At 36.6% G+C, this 14,819-nt stretch overlaps 1 protein-coding gene across 1 annotated transcript in view; it reads left to right on the top strand.

Moving 5' to 3' along the window:
* The window catches only part of PRKCI (protein kinase C iota), a 104,300-nt gene extending 89,781 nt beyond the window's left edge, over positions 1-14,519 (top strand). The window contains exons 13-18 of the mRNA XM_049867725.1: positions 1,677-1,764; positions 2,756-2,881; positions 6,263-6,342; positions 7,640-7,729; positions 8,257-8,372; positions 11,894-14,519. Coding sequence (XP_049723682.1) covers positions 1,677-1,764; positions 2,756-2,881; positions 6,263-6,342; positions 7,640-7,729; positions 8,257-8,372; positions 11,894-11,981 — 588 coding nt within the window. The 3' untranslated portion in view covers positions 11,982-14,519. The remainder of the gene's footprint in view (positions 1-1,676; positions 1,765-2,755; positions 2,882-6,262; positions 6,343-7,639; positions 7,730-8,256; positions 8,373-11,893) is intronic.
* Positions 14,520-14,819: the final 300 nt, after the last annotated feature.

The following is a 14,819-nucleotide window of genomic DNA, read 5'->3' as shown; positions in this document are numbered from 1 at the left end:
ACTTACATATACTATGCCCAGCATCTCTGGAGGAACACATAAGAGCCTCATAATAGTAGTTGCCTCTGGGGAACAATTACCACATGAGTCAGGGACAGGAATGGGCGGAAGGCTTGATTTTCAGTGTATACCCTTTTATTTATTTTTTCCTGTTTGCAATTTTATATCTAATAATCTAACAATAGGGAAATAATTAAATTGTAGGTACATATGTTCAGCTGAATTTTTGTGGAGCCATTAATAAAAGAAGTCTGATTATATAGGCAATGCTTACAAAGTAAAAAAAAGCAGATGCTTAGTTATATATATAATAATATTCTGCTTTTTAAAAGGCTTTTTACTGTTGATTTTTTATTTAATTGCCTTTTGACCAGAGAATGATCTAAATGATAATCTGTTTTTTGAAATACATTGAGATTTTCTTTATGATTTAGTATTTGGTCAATTTTTGTAAATATCTTACATGTTCCTCGAAAGGGTATATAGTATCTGTTTTTGTAAGCAGGCAATCTCTGTGTCTCTCTCTCTGCACTTATGTACATGTTCTGTATGTGTATATATTCTATATGATACATACCTATACCTGCTCTAGCTTTTGGCCAAATCTTTCTCTGCTTACTAATATTTGGTCTGTTTGATCTGTCATTTTCTGATATACACCAACCCAGAGCCAGTGCCGTTGAGTCGATTCCGACTCATATAGCGACCCTATAGGACAGACATAGATGTGTTAAAATCTCTTACCGTGATTGGGGATTGTGAAATTCTTCTAATAATTTTATCCACTTCTAAATCTATATTTTGATGCTGCGTATATACGTGCATACAAGTTTATATTTGTTATACTGTCTTGGTGATTGTTGCATTTATTATGTAGTTTCTCTGTTTATACTTATTAGTGCATTTTGCCTTAATTTTCTTTGTCCTGTAGCTGTTAAAATAGAAACCAAAAAACCTGTGCATTAGGAAGAAAGGCCAGAAGGAACACACCATAATGCCAGCAGTGGTTGTTTTAGGAAGTAGGATTTAAAATGATTCTTATCTGTATGAAATATAATTCATTTTACTTATATAATTTAGAATTTTACATTAAAGTTTAATTTGAAGAATATAAATTATTTTAAATGTAATTTTTATCTTAATTGAACTGGTCTTTGTGAACATCTATTGAGGATAGGTTTTCTTTAAGTTATTTAGTGGTAGTCTATGATTTTAATCAAAAAGGCAGTTTTACTAGTGATATAGTATTAAGCTTGATGTTGTTGTTGCGTGCCACCGGGTCAGCTCCAACTCATTGCGGCCCTGTGTACAACAGAACAAAACACTGCCCAGTCCTGCACCATTCTCACAATCGTTATGTTTGAGCCCATTGTTGCAACCACTGTGTCAGTCCATCTTGTCAAGGGTTTTCCTCTTTTTCACTGACCTTCTACTTTACCAAGCATGGTGTCCTTTGCCAGGGACTGGTCAACATTTCCAAAGTACGTGAGACAAAGTCTCACCATCCTTGCTTCCAAGGAGCACTCTGGCTGTATTTCTTCCAAGACAGACGTCTTCATTCTTCTGGCATATATTACCTATAAAGTCTGAGCTTATGTGATAGCTGATACAAAAGTAATGAATTTAAAACAGAATTTTGGATCTTAAGTTTTCTTTCTTTTTCTTTTTTATTAAAGGAAGGATTACGGCCAGGAGATACAACTAGCACTTTCTGTGGTACTCCTAATTACATTGCTCCGGAAATTCTAAGAGGAGAAGATTATGGTAATAAATGAATAGGTGGTATCTTAGCTGTATGCTGAATGGCTGGTTGAATGGGATACCAATTGTATCATAGTACACTATAGTGTTTTAATATTGATCTTCTTAGTATAAACCTTCTTGATCCCTTTAAAACATAGGTGAAGACCCCTGAACTCTGAAATTAGAGACAGTGGGTCCTTGGCACTATTTGGAGGTATAAATTTGAATAATATTTTATTAGTGGCAAATAATAAACAGTGCCAGGCACTATCCTAAGCACTTTACATATATTAATAACCCTATGAGGTAAACACAGTTAATCCTCATCTTACAGATGAGGAAACTGAGGTATAGAAATTTAAATACCTTGCCCAAGGTCATGTAGCTAGAAGGTGGCAGAGCAGAGATTCACACCTCAGCAGTGAGACTGCAGAGTTACGAACCTCTGGAAGATTGTTGAGATTTCCTGGGATGTTTCCCCAGAAATCTGAAGGATGGTGGAAAGATTGACTCCTTGTCAGGAACCAGAGAGTGTATTTACCTTAAGAAAACATTTGACTCCTTGGGTTCTGGCCCTTGGATTTCAGCAGATGAAGAGGAAGATGTGGTACTTCTGACAGCTGCTCACAGTCTGATTCCAGGGCCCTTTAAGGATCTTTAATCATCTAGCAAAAAATCAAGTTTCAGACGATAGGAGGTTATTCTCAAATACAATTCAATTACATCCGTAAACAAAATGCTAGCTATGGGCATGAGTCTGATATTACAGGCATGTTTGGAAAAAGAAACTAATGTTTCATTGCCCATAATTTTATATTTAAAGTTATATTTTAGGTTCCTACCCTTGTTGATAAGTGAAGTACTCCTGTACTTCTGCATGCCTCCCATGATAGTTACAACGCTTTTGGAGTTTGCTTGTTCATTTTTTCATGCAATAGATTGAATCTCAAATTAGTGACTTTTAAGAATGCAGAGTGGATAATTTCATTGCTTCAAAATTTCTTTTCTGAAGGTTTTAGTGTCGACTGGTGGGCTCTTGGAGTGCTAATGTTTGAGATGATGGCAGGAAGGTCTCCATTTGATATCGTTGGGAGCTCTGATAACCCTGATCAAAACACCGAGGATTATCTCTTCCAAGGTAATTTGCAGTATTTTATAAGTGCTCTTTGTGAATATTCTAGAGCACACACGTGGACGGTACAAGTTAGTACTTGGAGTAGGCAAAAAGAGAATAATCTGGACAATATATTTCTGGCTTCATGTGTGAGATTTTGAGTCTTTTTTGTTATATCCTTTCTACTTCTGTAATCTTCAGTCCCATTCATCAGTTACCTTCTTATACTCAAAAAAAAAAAAAAAAAAAAGACTTCTTCAGATTGTATATCGCAAAGAAAGGTTGGGGGAGTGAATCCTGTGGCTAGAGAGGACAATTTTACATGTGGACACGGAGGCTGAGTACATAAGTCCAAGAATGGTATAGGGGAAAAGTAGAGTACCAAGAAGATAAAAGGGATCAGAAGGTGAAAAAGACTCCATAACTGGAAATACAAAAGAATTGAACAGAATAGAAACAAGCAGACAAGCACAAGGACTTCCTACCATACAATCTGAAGAAGTACTAAGAGTCTTTGCCATAAAAGTCTACGTTGAGTAAGTACAGCTATCAAAGGATATGCGTATACATTGAATGTAATAGATAACCCAGGTGGCCGGGGAATATGTGTAAAGACATTCAACCTCCTAGTAATTAACCAGTGACTAGTTGCCATAGAGTCGATTCTGACTCATGGCAACCCATGTGTGTCCGAGTAGAACTGTGCTCCAAAGGGTTTTCAATGGTTGATTTTTCAGAAGTAGATCACCAGACCTTTCTTCTGTGCAAGTAATTAAAAAAAAAAATTTAATTAGCTTCTATTTCATACTCATACATTTGGCAAAAATTTTTAAAGTATGATAATGCCAAGTGCTGGTGACGATATGGAGCAACTGGAACTGCCATAGACTGTTCGTGGGAGTGAAAAAAAAAATTTTTTTTTAATTGCACTTTAAGTGAAAGTTTACAGTTCAAGTCAGTTTCTCATACAGAAATTTATACACACATTGTTATGTGACCCTAGTTGCTCTCCCTATAATGTGACAGCACACTCCTCCTTTCCACCCTGTATTTCCCGTGCCCATTTACCCAGCTCCTGTCCCTCTCTGCCTTCTCGTCTTGCCTCTGGGCAGGAGCTGCCTATTTAGTCTCATGTATCTACTTGAGCTGAGAAGCATTCTTCACAAGCATCATTTTATGTCTTATAGTCCAGTCTAATCTTTGCCTGAAAAGTTGGCTTCGAGAATGGTTTTAGTTTTGGGCTTACAGAAAGTTCAGGGGCCATGTGTTCTGGGGTCCCTCCAGTCTCAGACCATTAAGTCTGGTCTTTTTACTAGAATTTGAGTTCTGCACCCCACTTTTCTCCTGCTCCACCAGGGACTCACTTTTGTGTTCCCTGTCAGGGTGGTCATTGGTGGTAGTCAGGCACTGTCTAATTCTTCCTGGTCTCACTCAGGCTGATGGAGTCTCTGGTTTATGTGGCCCTTTCTGTCTCTCGGGCTCATATTTTCCTTGTGTCTTTGGTGTTCTTCATTCTCCTTTGCTCCAGTTGGGTTGGGACCAATTGATGCATCAGATGGCTGCTCGTTAGCTTTTAAGACCCCAGATGCCACTCACCAAAGTGGGATGTGGAACATTTTCTTAATAAACTTTATTATGCCATTTGACCTAGATGTCCCCTGAAACCATGGTCCCAGACCCCTGCCCCTGCTATTCTGTCCCTCGAAGTGTTTGGTTGTATCCAGGAAATTGTTAGCTTTTGGTTTAGTCCAGTTGTGCTGACTTCCCCTGTATTGTGTTTTGTCCTTCCCTTCACCTAAGATAATTCTTGTCTACTATCTAGTTAGTGAATACCCCTCTCCCTCCCCCCCTACCCTCATAACCATCAAAGAATATTTTCTTCTGTGTTTAAACCTTTTCTTGAGTTCTTAAAATAGTGGTCTCATACAATATTTGTCCTTTTGCAACTGACTGATTTCACTCAGCATAATGCCTTCCAGATGAGATGTTTCATGGATTCATCGTTGTTCTTTATCGTTGTGTAGTATTCCATTGTGTGACTATACCATAATTTGTTTATCCATTTGTCCATTGATGGGCACCTAGTTTGTTTCCATCTTTTTGCTATCGTGAACAGTGCTGCAATGAAAAAGGATGTGCATAAATTTATTCACATGACAGTTCTTATTTCTCTAGGATATATTCCTAGGAGTGGGATTGCTGGATTGTATGGTACTTCTATTTCTAGCTTTTTAAAAAGTGCCAAGTCGATTTCTAAAGTGGTTGTACCATTTTACATTCTGTGAGAATGAAAATTGACACAGCACCTTTGGAGAATAATTTGGTGATGTCCAGTAAAATTGGTTATGATCTTTTGTGTGATAATTAATGCCAAGGTCTATTTTACCATTTTACTCATTTAAACTTCACAGCAGCCCTGTAAAGTAGGCATTGTTATTATTTTTGAATTTATTTATTTATTTTGCTTTAAGTGAAAGTTTACAAATCAAGTCAGTTTCTCATGCAAAAAGTTATAAACACCTTTTACACACCTTGCTGTGTACTCCTAGCTGCTCTCGTCCTAATGAGACAGCACATTCCTCCTCTGCACCCTGTATTCCCCGTGTCTATTCAACCAGCTCCTGTCCCCCTCTTCCTTCTCATCTCGCCTCCAGACAGGAGTTGCCCATACAGTCTCATGTGTCTACTTGAGCCAAGAAGCTCACTCCTCACAAGTATCATTGTATATCTTGCAGTCCAGTCCAATCCTTGTCTGGAGAGTTGGCTTTGGGAATGGTTCCAACCTTGGGCTAACAAAGGGTCTGGGGACGATGACCTCCGGGGCCTCTTTAGTCTCAGTTAGACCATTAAGCCTGGTCTTTTTACAAAAATCTGAGATCTGCATCCCACTGTTCTCCTGCTCCATCAGAGATTCTCTGCTGTGTTCCCTGTCAGGGTGGTGATCACTGGTAGCCAGGTACCAGCTAGTTCTTCAGGTCTCAGGCTGATGGAATCTCTGGTTTATGTGGCTCTTTCTGTCTCTTGGGCTCATCTTTACCATATGTTTTTGGTGTTCTTCATTCTCCTTTGATCTAGGTGGGTTGAGACCAATTGATGCATCTTAGATGGGCGCTTGCTGGCATCTAAGACCCCAGGCAGTAGGCATTATTTTTATCCCAATTTTTACAGATGGGGAAACCAAGACAAAGGTAGTCAAAGAATAAAACATATGCACGGAAATGGTAAACAATTTCAGATTAGAGATTATCTCCAAGAAAGAGGGAAAGGAATGGGATTGGAAAGGTACGTAAGGCACTTGGTTGTGTTATATGATGCCTTTGCTGAATGCGTTAAATATTTTGTAATAAAGATACAAGATCAAAGCTATGTTAAAGTTAAATATAATGCCATAATTTTATCTTTTAGTTATTTTGGAAAAACAAATTCGAATACCACGTTCTCTGTCTGTAAAAGCTGCAAGTGTCCTGAAGAGTTTTCTCAACAAGGTAGAAATCATGTACATAAACCTGTTGTGGTATATCTCTATGCATAGAACTGTTAGGTATAGAGGTCGAGGCAACGTAAAATTCTAAAACAGCAGATTATTTAACTTTTTCAATTAGATCTGGAATTTGGCTCTTAATCAAAGAGTAATCGATAGCATTAGATGCTGGGATGAGCTGTCTTTTCTGCTTTGCCCATATAGGTTGTCTGCAACTATGTATTACATAGGGTGTTTTTAATGTAAATGATATCTACAATATGCTCAATTATGGAAAAACTGAATCTTTGCAAATAACCTCATTGTACTTCTAGCTCTCTTATTCATAATTGTTTGGATCATTATCAATAGAATCTCTTCATTACCGTGTATTTATTGAGCACTTGGGACAATGGTGTTCTCTACAAGTTCTCATATCATACTCCATAATCAGATAAAAATCAGAAGAAATGAAATGCTCTTTGGCTATTAAAAAATTGTATACATTATTCAATTGTTTGTTGCAGCTGGAAGGTTAGAAGAGTTTTAGGCTCTTTTGGTAATCATAAATCTTTAAATACATGGCTGAGTAGAAGGTAAATTGATGCATATTTATCTCCTAATGTAAACAGGTAGGATAATAATAAAATAAGAGATGAAACTTTGTTTTAAATGAATAGTTTATATGAGGAAAGATTTAAACTTGAAACCTAATCTGTAGCACATTGAAAAGTGAAGATTAAAGGTGTTAATATGCAAAATAAAATGCCTTTTATAAGAAAGAAATAATGGGAACATGTTCTTATTCACAGTAACGAATAAGCCAGGACTTTTTTGAAATTGCAGTCTCCTTGTGAGCTTAATGATCCAGATACAGTTGCATAATAATGTGTCTTACACGGATTATGATTTGTTGCTCTAATTGGGCATAGGACTTTCAAACTGAGCTGAGAACAAAATGTGTTGAAGTTTGGGGGTTTGCATATTTTGACTGTCACTCTAACCCATGCCGAGGAAGTAGCTGAATGCTGCTTAAATGATTCTCTTATTCTTTTTCCTCGCATTATTCTTTAGCAGGAAATGGTGACAGTTTTCCACTTTGATTACATGATATGTGGAAAAGAGCCCTGAGGAAATCTGACCCATCAAAATATTCAGATAAATCATTTGGGTCTAGTCTTATACTTTCTAGAAATAAAGGGTAGGCTATTCTGACTTCAGGAATAAAGGTATCATATATAGTAGGCATAAAACAAAGGTCACAAAGATTATTTATAAGCATGATAATTACCCAATTCTTGAAACCCTTCTTTCCACCACAGGATCCAAAAGAACGATTGGGTTGTCATCCTCAAACGGGATTTGCTGATATTCAGGGGCACCCATTCTTCCGAAATGTGGATTGGGATATGGTATGTAAATGTGGATTGGGATATGGTATGTAAGTGTGGATTGGGATATGGTATGTAAATGTGGCTTGGGATATGGTATGTAAATGTGGCTTGGGATATGGTATGTAAATTTTGATTGGGATATGGTATATAAATTTTGATTGCTTGCTTTATTAGGTTATATTATTATCTTGGCCAAATGTTATCGTGTTGGGCCAATGTTTATTATCTTGAATGAATGTTAAAAAACTAATGTATTAGAGCTTACTTAAGTAACTTAAAACCAGTCTCTAAAGTGATTTTTAAAGAACTTTTAAAACAAAAACTTAGAATATTAATATAATGGGGTAGGTTGTAATATTAATGAGGCCTATGCCAGTGTTTGGATTTGTAAATCATGTCCAGCATTGTTAATATTGTAGAACCTTGCCTATGGTCTCACTTTTGATTTGATAAGACTGGGAAACATCTGAAGGCAGAGGAGAAATGTAAAGGCAGAATTTTTCTAAGAATGCAGGCTTGAGTTGTCGTCCAATATGTCTTTTTAGATGGAGCAAAAGCAGGTGGTACCTCCCTTTAAACCAAATATTTCTGGGGAATTTGGTTTGGACAACTTTGATTCTCAGTTTACTAATGAACCTGTCCAGCTCACTCCAGATGATGAGTAAGTAATTCTATATACTGAAATATTTTTCAAGTTTTTTGAAAGCCCCGTTTTTAGTGGTCATGCACAGTGTTTCATTATCAGATTATAATATACTTTTTCTTGCCTTTAGGTTACTGGATATTTGAATCTGTTATGCTATTATAAACTGTAATGATAACTGCCATTTACTTCTTAATGTATTTTACATGCATTATCTCTAATTGTCACAACAGCCTTACAAAGTAGGCACTGTCACCTTCATTTTCTAGAGGAAACCGAGGCACCAGAGGATAAAGAAGGTTTCACAGCTATTAGGTGGCAGAGTCTGGATTCAAGTCCAAGTGTGACCCAGGCTGTACTCTTTCCCTGTGCTGCATGGTTTCCCATTTTGACAATGACCATCTTTGAGTTTCTGAGTATTACGTTAAGATAGATTCCTAGAAAGGGAATTGGGTCAGAGGGTTTGACATTTTTAAAGCTCTCAATATGTATTGCCAACTTGCTTTTTCAAAAGATTACATCAATTTATCAAGTCCCACAAGCAGTGATCTAAAATATTTTTTGTGTTTATATTGCAGCTGTTTAAAAATATAGGTTAGAATAATTTGGAGGTATTGTGATCATTTGCCTGTCATTACAGATTCATGCTCACATCTCAAGGGGATCCCTTAGGCAGTCATTTTACTTATATCTTGTTCATTCTTTTCACATTCCTCACAGCAGCTGGTCCTCACTGTCTCAGTGTCTTAGAAACCTGCAGTCCTGCGTCTGCCTCCGTCATTCTTAATGGATTAGCCTTGCCTTGACGGACTGCAAGGATTAAGACCTGTCTGCTCCCTTTCCAGCTCTCACCAGACCACCATGCTTCTCAGAATTGTTGTCTGACTCTTCTCAGCCTTCGTCACCTTCCCTTTTCTTGGAAGACTATCTCTCTTAGGCAAGGGGCGCCCCTCCTGTTTTCCCAGTTCTGTTTCCTTCATTGTCTGCAGGATCCATTGTGTCAGTTACCTCACTGCTCTGCCTTCTTTAATCTCTCTTTTCCACTTTCTTTCCTTCTGCCTACAAACATGCTCAGATATCTCTTATCTAAATTTTTTCCCCTTTTATTTTAGTACCTCTTAGACCACCACATTTTTTCTCATTTTTCTTTCATTTTCAGCTTTTTTTTTTATTTTTAAGGAGTTAATAGAATGCCAGTGGCAAAAGAAAAATAAGCAGTATCTCTGTCCAACTCCTGCAGAATAGTCAGCATTGTCTTGTACTTTCTTACTGCCAACACTTTTAACTCCTTAAAATTTAATCTGCTCCTTCAGCTTTTGAATGTTGAATTGACTCCTTAATTTCTAGATTTAAAAGCATTTTTTGTCATTCGTCATCTCCCCTGATATACTTAGGGCCTTGACGTCCTGGTTCTGTTTCATCTCTGTGACTGCTGTCATCTTTTTCACCCCATCCCCTTGAGACCGGGATGCTCCATGGTTCTGTTCATGACAGCCTTCTCTTGGCAATGTGCATTTTGTACCTTGGAGATTTCAGCCAACCCCATAGCATAGATACCAGCTATTTAAATGATTCCCAGCTAAACTAGCAAACGGTTACTGAGCAAAAGACACTATGCTAGGTACTGGACATTCGAATATCACAAAAAACTTACTGTTTATTAGAGGAGAGAGATATGTTCTAGATATTTCTGACTGCATGGTGTATTAAAAAAGAGCACTTGATTTATTCAAAAGGTAGGACATTGAATCCCAACTTTAACTCTTATCAGCTGGGTAACCTCTGGTGTGAATCACGTTGCTTCTATATGCCTATTTCTTTTTATATTCCATACCTCATAAGGTGGCTGTGAAGAATAAATGAGAGGTGGTTTCTAAAACACATAGCCCCAGCCCTGGCCCCTCTCCTGAGCTGCATTTCCATCTCCTTGCTTAACATGTTCCCCAGTTTGTCAAACAAGCACCTCAAACAGAATATGTCTAAAATCAAAGTAATGATCCTTTATGGTCTCTTTTTCTGTTATTCTCAATCAATTCCTTGTTTTTATTTACCTATTTCTGTTCATTCTGCCACCATGTTTCCCTGTCATTTCAGGCTCTACGTTTAAGTCATTGTTGACTCCTCTTTTTCTTTAACACACTATACTACCTTCAGTTGTCAAGTGCTTGCCTCTTTTTTCTTTACTTCAACACTTGCGTCATATACTTCCTTTTCACTCTCATTGCTTTAACAGCATCTCAATCCTCTTTCAAATTATACCTAGAATATTGCACCAGCCTCCTGCTTGGTCACCTTCAGTCCTCTTTACTTTGTAGCCCATTCTGCACATCTCGTAAAGTAATACTTAAATTCTTCAGCTCCTTTAACTGGAGCGCTTCAGTAACTCCTACATTGCCAATTAGATAAAGTCCATCATCTGGGCTGGTATTAGGGTTCTAGGTGTATCTGTCACTGTATTCCAACACAAGCACCGTGTCCTCCTCAGTCTCATTTACTCACTATTGCCTGAGAGTTTGCTGTTACCTTTTCTCATGCTGTTTCCTCTGTATTCCTTTATCATTTTTACCTGCTGGGATCTTCCCATGCTTCAGAGCCACCTGAAATGCAGCCTAATGGATCAAGTTGAAACTCCTTTGTAAACCTGACTGGCTTCTTTGATCCAGCATCACCTTCCTTTCCAGCATCATTTGCCATAACAGCCTTCTATTCCTAATGAATTACTTGCAGTTCCCCAGACCTGCCATGATCTTTCATAATTCTATTCAGTAAATGTTTGTGGAATGAACGCTGTCTTCTTTGATTTCTCAAACTAAACGTGACTCCTTTCTTTAGAGCTATGGTTAGAGCAGGACTTATTTGATCTTTATGGAATTTAGCAGGTACTGCTTCCCTTGTAGCTTAATAGTTTATGAGTTACCCTTCCTCTTTTTGAAGGGACTGTATCCTGTGTAACTTTGTGCTCTGCAGTATGGCATATACATTGAAGTATTAAAATATTGGACACCACTCGCACTTATTTTCAACTAGAAGCCCAGTGTAACAGAATGCCAACTTCTCCACTCCTTGTGACCCATATCTCCATGTGGCGTCTCTCCTCATTCCGGGTCTCTCAGTGTCCTATTGCCTTTTCTTTTGGCTCACTTTTGGCCCTTTGCCACGTTCCGTCTGGCTGTTGAGGTGACTACTAGATGGAACGCTAATTCAGACCTCTATGCTCACTTATAATTAAGACTGTCGTTCAGGTGAAAAGTTAAGATTAACTGGATTGTGACTACCTGTGCCTTTTTTATTTCCAATCTTTGAACTGCCTTTTGGTTCTAAGCTTGCTTGTGTGATAGTCTTTTTTTTACTTTTAGTACTTTTTATCCTTGATTCTTTTACAAAAATATTTTGGGATTGACCTAAGAACTTGCAGTATCTTCCCCCATAATTTATATTTTATTAGCCTTATTTTTTGTTGTTTAACCTTAGTTTATCATTTAAATAAAAAGTTGAAGAAATCTTGATTATGAAAACAAATGTATTATCTCTTTCAACAGTGACATTGTGAAGAAGATTGACCAGTCTGAATTTGAAGGTTTCGAGTATATCAATCCTCTTCTGATGTCTGCAGAAGAATGTGTCTGATCCCCATCTGCCAGCTATGCGTTTTGCTTGTATTGCCATTTAATGCATGGATAAACATGTTACCAGCCTGGGTACAATGATGCAGGTTTAAAAACTAACCATTTGACATTTGCCACCTATGGAAAAGCACTCAGTATCTCCTGTTGTTGACTATAAGAGTTAATTATTACGTCTAAGCTTAACGTAAAAAAAAAAAAGAAACTAGTTTCCAGACAATCAGTCATACCAAAATTTAGTTGTACTGGTTATTCAGTGGCCTACTTCAGAGTTACAAAGTTATTATCTCTTTTATTTAAAGGAAATACTTTCTACTGCTTTGAAAGAAGAATATCTGTTGGATTGAGGCACGTAGTGGGATTATAGCATAAAAAAAATAAGCCACCTACAATTTCTGTTGTTTAATTTTGAAATAAAAGATTAATTCAAAATACACCTTTTAATGTTACCTATTAGTTTCCAAGTTCTTTATGTTTCAAAATTCAGCTGGAAATCTTATTGCCCTGGATAATTAAGCTGTTGATTTTAAGGTAACGGTTATTAACTGATAATAAAAGGTGTTGCTTGCATACAGTTGGAGAACACAGATTCTTCTTGAGTAAAAAGATACGACACATTAAGAATCAGCTCTTTTTAAGAAGGTGGCACAAGTGATTTTTTAGGATGATAACGGAGTAACTTCTGCACTTACTCCTTTAGCCAGAACCTTAACTGGAACGTTAATCACTGTAGCTCAAAGAACTCAGGATGCGACTGAAAGAAAATTTCTCAGTATATGCAAAGGAAAATATAGAAATTTAAAGTAGATACAGAAAAGTATAATAGTACTATTTATTTCTTATTGGAGAGTAAATTCCACAGTTGCTTTACGTAATTTGATTTAAATAATGAGGAGCAACTCACTTGTGAAAGCATTCCATTTATTCAGGGGAGGCAGAACATATAATATTTTTTGCTTAATAATTTATTATACAGGAAAGGAATTTATCTTCCAAGTAGACTGTCTTAACTATACTCATTTCTTCCCCCAAAAAAGACATTGTCCATACTTTTGGACCCATTTATAGTGTTTTCAGTGAAATTCAAGAAAAATAATCAGCACGTTCAGGGCACACATCCACTCACACCATGGTCCCAGCTCCTCAAGTGCATTCGTATGAAGTAGGTAACACATGGAACATGGAGTAGAATACATTTCAGGGGCAGAGTTCTTCAGGCCATTTTTTATTAATATTAGTGTTTAGCAATTTCTTATTTAAAAGGGTGCCAGATATAGCACCCTTCTCTTCTTTATTTTAAATCGTTTTTTTAATGAAAAGGGACTTCTTAAGAAGTAACTATGATTATCTAAATTACTTACAATTGTTGAATCTTAGTGAAATTAAATTTTAGGGAACACTAGTCTTAAATTTAGAATGAGAAAAATTATGGGCATTTAATAAATAATACTTTCTTTTTTAGAAGCTATATTTTGTTAGAAATATAATTTTTCTGAAGTTTCAGGCCATATATTCTCTTTTCTTCAAATAACTAGGTCTGAAAGCAGTGAAAATCCCAAAGGAAAACGTTTGTATGTAATCACATGTTCATTTGACAGGTATACATGTTCCTCCGAACACCTGAAACTTGTTTAAAACAAAAAGCAGTATTCACTTCAAGTCATGAATTTATAGAGAACGGTGACATCTTATGTCAGAAATGTGTTTATGATCTTGCTTTTAAGTGATGCTTTTTCTCCTAGGGCATTACTTCTTAAATTTTAGAATGTGGAGCAATCACCTAGGGAGTTTGTTTCAGGTGCGCGTTGCTGGGCCCACTGTAGAATTCAGTGCGCCTCTAGACCTCACTTTGAGAAACACTTCGGTGGAGTTATTCTTCCTTTGCCCTGTGGTTAAATATTAGAAAGCATATTCATGATAAAACATTTTGAGGAGGGATGAGCAGTGAGTTACTACCTTATCCACAATTTTAAACAAATTTTGAGTGAATGACTTGAAGTTAGATCATCTTCTCAAAACAAAATCAGTTTTCTACTGATTTTCTAATGTTACAAATGATGGACATTTTTCTATGATGAGGTTTTAACCATTATTCAGGTTTTTTTTTTGTTTTTAAATCTTTTTTTTAACTAATAATATTTCATGTGTATATTTTATACAGAATTACATTACCAATATGTTTTTAATTGTGTTCTGTTTTTGCCATCTTTAAGTGCCATGCCGGTCCTTTGTGAAATAACAGTTCTCAGAATACTCACCAGGGGAATAAGGCAGAATGATGGTCTGAATGGTTAGAATTTCAGTGTTCTAAGAAAAGTTGTATTTTGCGTAAGCGTGATATTTGTGGTCAGATCATTTTATGTGTACGCAGCCTGGATTTAGATACCAGGTATTATGCTTGTTTGGTACCGGTACGTTTGTATTTTTAACTTTTTTGTTTTTGTTTTGTCATGTAGAATACTGCCTTGGTCGTCATAATGTAATCTGTATTTGCATACCATTTTTTTTTTTTACTTTAAAATCTTCAAATAAAATGTTTAATACCCCGCTAGAATGGAATGTTTTTAATATGTAGCAGATCAGAAATTTATATAAGTACAAAGTTACATCAAAATTTATTTAAGAAGGAAAATGAAAACTTTCGAGTTTGGAATTTTGCTGTTCTTCAAGCAGCATTCTGGTGGTGATGATGCTGTCTATACTTTAGACATTCACCCATAAATTAAAATAATCCCCAGTGTATTTTTAATCCCACCTTTTCATGCATCTCTTCTAGTGGAAAACAAATTAGTAAAAAATCAGCGAAACACAGCATCTTAAGTGGTTTTAAAACTGAAGCAAA

The sequence above is a fragment of the Elephas maximus genome, chromosome 23, assembly GCF_024166365.1.
Source record: "Elephas maximus indicus isolate mEleMax1 chromosome 23, mEleMax1 primary haplotype, whole genome shotgun sequence".
In the NCBI taxonomy this organism is placed as follows: Eukaryota; Metazoa; Chordata; class Mammalia; order Proboscidea; family Elephantidae; genus Elephas; species Elephas maximus.
The sequence above is the reverse complement of the archived record's forward strand: the minus strand, read 5'-3'. Positions and strand labels throughout refer to the sequence as shown.